The 5,612-nt window shown below is 40.3% G+C and overlaps 1 protein-coding gene across 1 annotated transcript; it reads right to left on the reverse strand.

Annotated features, from left to right (window-relative positions):
- Positions 1–525: 525 nt before the first annotated feature.
- On the reverse strand, positions 526–3,412 carry LOC149238622 (uncharacterized). Its single transcript, XM_089367013.1, has 2 exons — positions 849–3,412; positions 526–759 (listed from the first exon to the last, which is right to left on the reverse strand). The coding sequence occupies exons 1-2, from the start codon at positions 3,382–3,384 to the stop codon at positions 563–565; spliced, it is 2,733 nt and encodes a 910-aa protein (XP_089223139.1). The 5' UTR covers positions 3,385–3,412; the 3' UTR covers positions 526–562.
- Positions 3,413–5,612: the final 2,200 nt, after the last annotated feature.

Consider the following 5,612-nt stretch of genomic DNA (forward strand, 5'->3'; position numbering starts at 1 on the left):
ATATGCGGCCTTCAAAATCTGAAGGAGTTGATACTGCCCGGGAATTTTTTCGGAGGTCCGTTCCCCTACGGATTGTTTGCGTGCAAGCGTTTGCAGACGCTCGATTTGTCAGGCAACCTGTTCGTGGGAAGTTTGCCGCACCGCATCCATGAACTGGCTGAGTTGCGCCATCTGCACTTGGATTATAACAATTTCTCTCGAGATATTCCTCCAGGCTTTGGTATGTTACCCAAATTGGAGACCCTGGCTCTCGGTAATAATCAATTGAGTGGAACGTTTCCTGCTTTTCTCAGCAATTTGACCCACCTGCAGGAGCTATGGCTGAGAAAATGCGGTCTGGAAGGAGAAATCCCCCCATCGTTGGGTAATTTAACGGAGCTGAAGAGCTTGGATCTCGCTGCCAATCGTCTCTCGGGTAACATTCCCACCAGTTTGATGAGGTTGTCCAGGGTGACAGGACTCTTTCTCTGGGAAAACCAGCTGTCTGGACAAATCCCGCACAATATTGACGAGCTGAGGAGCATACGTAATCTCGACTTTTCAAGTAATGTGTTCAAGGCACTTAAGTGACAAATTTTGGCACACAAAAAATGTCGAGCATCCATCTTAATTTGCTGAGCATCCATCCCGCGATGTCGAGGCTTTCCCCATATTCCGTCTCTCCCGTGGCTCTCTTTCCACTTACAAGCTCCAGCAGCACCACCCCAAAGCTGTATACGTCGCTCTTCTCATTCACCTTCATCCTCCCATAGGCATACTCTGCACATATATTGAAAAAGAAAATCGATGAGCTAATCAATACATATAAATAAGGTACATCAATTAAATTAGTTTGACATATATAATACCTGGGGCAATGTAGCCATGAGACCCGGTGAATCCAGATATTGTTAGACCGTACTCTTCTCCCGACCCCGGCTGATGACGAGATAATAGTTTCTTGGATACACCAAAATCGGCAATCTTGGCTTCAAACTCTGAGTCCACCAAGATATTGCTCGATTTCACGTCTCTATGCAATATTGGAGGCCTACAATCATGATGCAAATAGCAGAGCCCACGAGCTACACCAACTGCAATGTTGTGCCGGACTGGCCACCCCAGCGACTGCATTGATTCTGATCCTCCATGAAGGCACTCAAACAGGCTTCCATTTTCCATGTATTCAAATACCAGCAACTTGAAATCCGATTCTGCACTCGAGATGCAGCACAAAAGCTTTAGGATGTTGGAATGCCTAATCACGCCCAGGGTCTCCACTTCTGCTTCAAATTGATTTCCCCTGTTCGAAATCTTCTTAACAGCCACCTCCTGCCCATTCCGGAGACAGGCCTTGTACACTTTTCCAGCGCCTCCTGATCCAATCACATTGCCCTCTGTCAACTGCTTGAGGATGTAAGACCCGTTCACTTCCAAGCCTGAGTGAAAGGGTGTTACATCCCATGACGTTGAGCTGCTTGGTTTTCCCACAAACAAATTTCTCACTATGCCGTTATTGATATTGAAGCAACCAACACAAATCAAACACCAAAATAACATAATTGCCATTGCTAGCACCAGAATTGGGACTAGAATTATGGGCAAATAATGACGTGATAATGAATCTCTTTTCTTTGAAAAGCATGATCTAATTCTAAACCCGAAAGAAGTATCCTCGCACAGGTTGGGGTTGCCAAGAAAACTATCATTATAAGCCAAATTCTTGAAAATGGCCGGAATCGACCCAGACAACTGATTGCCAGAAACATTGAAAATGTCTAACCTGAGACGCCCCAATTCAGGAGGAATTTCCCCTGTAAGCAGATTGTTTGACAGGTCCAGAAAGTTTAAAGTTGACATGGACCCTAAGCTTGGAGAGATTTTACCTGTTAACCGGTTGCTGCCAAGATTGAGATGAGAGAGATGTAGTAATGACATTATTCCGTTTGGAATTCCCCCAGAGAATGAATTGTGATCAAGCTGCAGGTAATTGATTGAACTCAAGCCTCCAAGCTTGTCTGGAAGAGGCCCGAACAACCGGTTATTGCTTGCACTGAAATTGACGAGATTCCTCAGCTGCCCGATCTGTGGAGGAATCATTCCGCTGAACCGATTCTTGTCCAGCTGTAACCATTTCAACTTGTTTGCTCCGCCAATCTCTACGGGAATACGGCCTTCAAACAGATTATTATAGAGCTTCAATTCTACAAGTGTTTGACAACTCCATAATGTCGAAGGAACCTCACCACTCAACTGGTTATTATAGAGTTGTGCGTATTGTAGACTACTACTACAAGAGTCGAAGGGCGGCAAACTCCCACTAAAATTGTTGGAAAATATAATCAAGGCATAAAGAATTCCTCCCTTGCATAGATTTCTAGGCAGAGGGCCCTCGAAATCGTTGTCTGAAACATCGATCCCCGAAATATCAGAATGTGTACCCAAATTCTGCGGCAACCACCCACTCAGCTTGTTATTGGAAAGACTCAAGCTTGTCAGGTTAACAAGCCTTCCTAGCTTTGCAGGGACAGATCCCGTGAGGTTATTTTCAAACAAAGCCAAGTTTTCCAAGTGGACCAGATTTACAATTCTTTCAGGAATCGTTCCATTCAGCTGATTACTTGAAAAGTCGAGAGTACGTATGCTCCTCAGCTCGTCAATATTGTGCGGGATTTGTCCAGACAGCTGGTTTTCCCAGAGAAAGAGTTCTGTCACCTTGGACAACCTCATCAAACTGGTGGGAATGTTACCCGAGAGACGATTGGCAGCGAGATCCAAGCTCTTCAGCTCCGTTAAATTACCCAACGAAGGGGGGATTTCTCCTTCCAGACCGCATTTTCTCAGCCATAGCTCCTGCAGGTGGGTCAAATTGCTGAGAAAAGCAGGAAACGTTCCACTCAATTGATTATTACCGAGAGCCAGGGTCTCCAATTTGGGTAACATACCAAAGCATGGAGGAATATCTCGAGAGAAATTGTTATAATCCAAGTGCAGATGGCGCAACTCAGCCAGTTCATGGATGCGGTGCGGCAAACTTCCCACGAACAGGTTGCCTGACAAATCGAGCGTCTGCAAACGCTTGCACGCAAACAATCCGTAGGGGAACGGACCTCCGAAAAAATTCCCGGGCAGTATCAACTCCTTCAGATTTTGAAGGCCGCATATAGTAGAACTCAGAGTTCCTGAAATGTTAGTGTTGGAGAGATTAAGTTTAGTAAGTAGCTTGAATTGAGTATCACAAGACACTCCATTCCAACTACACGGACTCTCATCAGTTGCGTTCCAGCTGCTCAAAGAATTATTTGGGTCTATCCACTCCATCTTTTTAATCTGCATAAGAATTCTGCCTTCCTCTGAGATATTCATGGCATTGCAGTACTGAGGTACAACTTGCAACAGACTCATGACGAAGATGCAGAATAATTTGGATTGGGAGAATGGGACCTGTAACCACAAGTGAACCATGGTCAGTTGGTTGCTTGATATTTTGGATTTGCTTTGCTTTGCTTTTTCCAACCAAGAATTGATCCCCCTTCTCGCTCGGAAAAGGAATCGGCGATGGCGATGGTCGAGCTTCCAAATCGATGGCGGCCCCCCTCTCAAATAAGTAACTAAGGGCAGTCGAGTGTACTATCCTTGATGCTTATTGGGTGCCCCTCTCAAATAAGTAACTAAAAGGCGTTGGTCGAGCGACCCCTATAAAGGAGTAGGGGCCCCCACGAGCCCCGCGAAGGAGGCACTTAACGTGATTACCGAAGGACCATCTACTCGCACCGTGCTCCTGGTTGCTCGCAGGATGTCCCCTTGCTGAAGGGCACTCATCCATCCACACATCAGCCCGGCAGTTATCATTTAGCTGGTGGCTGGCTATCGAGTTCCGCATTGGGTTATCCAAAGTTGTGTTTCCAATTCCAATCTATGGAAAATAAAAAGAATAATTGCATAGACGACATACTTGACTAAACTGTTAGTAGCTTTTGGAAGTCCGTAAAATATCAAAGAAGGTTCCGGTGCGTGAAGATTGACGTGGGAATGTGGGTCTCCAGTCTCCACAAAATAAAATAGATTTTCGAGGAATCATGAAGCGCCTTGACTAGACTTGAATACTTATTGGCCTATGTGAGCTTTCATTATAACGTTTACAATGTATAAAACAGTGATTCAAATTGGATGCTTGACGGAAAGAAGCTTCCTGATAGGATACCATTGTCAGGAAACTTCATAAATATATACAGATTAATTTTTAAAAATAAATTTTTAATTTAATTATTTAACATAATCTTTTGGCTGGACTCTCATCAATTTAACAAAATAAATGTTAGAAATTGTAATTACTTTAGTTTGTTAGAGTTGGTAAATTTATGAGAATCAGTTAATTTAGTCATTTCTAGTGAGTTCAAGTTAAGTTATATTTTAGGAAAATTAAATTTAAAATATATATATGGAATTATTTTGGACGAATAACCAGTCCAAAAAAACATAAATACTCTTCACCGGATTTATTGTAAAAATCAAATTTTATATAATCAATAAAAAAAATCTAAATAATATATTTTATAGATTAAATTTGTGTTTTTACCTCCTCTACTTTTCTAACCAACATAAACAAATATAAATATACACATAAGTTCCAAACCTTTCCAAACAAGTTCCACTAGTTTCCAGCTAAGACTCCCCTCGCTGTGGAAAACCTTCGGCACCGTCCTTTGTGCAAACAATGTTTCCATCACTCACGTGCAAAAACTTTTAAAACCGTCCGATAAATAAACAAGAGGACCCTCCATCTACGTTCTTTCTAAGATGACGGTGTGGAAAAACACACAATATCATAAAAATTAACCTGCCAAAACACATATTCAATGAGAATGAAGTATTATGCACAATATTAATTTATTTATAATCCTCGTCATATTCAAATGTTTTTGTTATCTCAGAGGAGAGGTATTTCAGAGTGAGAAAATTGTTTAATTTACCGAATTTATAAACTCAAAAATAAAATATTCATTCTCTCTCATATATAAATATTATATATAATTTAGCATCTCCCATATATATAAAAGAAGGAAGGAATTATTCCACAATAAAAAGGATGAATATCACGGTATAACATTTTATGTTGGATGAATATTATGGTAATTTAATATTTTAGGTTTTCTTTTATTTATTAGTTCATGAGTTATTACAATATGTTTGTGAAGATGTTTACATAATGGTATTCATATATCGTAGTTATTGGTGAGAAATGTTAAATTGAAAATATGAAGGAAATTAATGTTAAATTAATTTTTAAAATTGAAAATAAAGTAAAGATATATGATTCAATACTTTCAAATGGTTCAATTAGTAATAAAACTTATGATTCTAAAAGTTTAGAATGAGAAAATTCCAAAGGTCTAAAATAATGATGAAAATGTCAAACAAAGGTTGGAAAAGACTATATTAATTGAATGTGAGATTGAAGCTTCAATATTAGAAGATAAAAGATTGGAGTGTAGAGGTGATGCAATTTTTAGAAAAAAAATGATAGAAGTTGAGATTTAGAATAGTCTAAATAAGTTAATTCATGAGGTGAAAACCATCTTTACTACTAGATCCACGAAAGTCTATTTGTAAAGAATAATTAGGGTATGGTC

The sequence above is a fragment of the Pinus tabuliformis genome, chromosome 8, assembly GCF_031772625.1.
Source record: "Pinus tabuliformis cultivar Carrire ecotype Pingquan chromosome 8, CPIR1, whole genome shotgun sequence".
In the NCBI taxonomy this organism is placed as follows: domain Eukaryota; kingdom Viridiplantae; phylum Streptophyta; class Pinopsida; order Pinales; family Pinaceae; genus Pinus; species Pinus tabuliformis.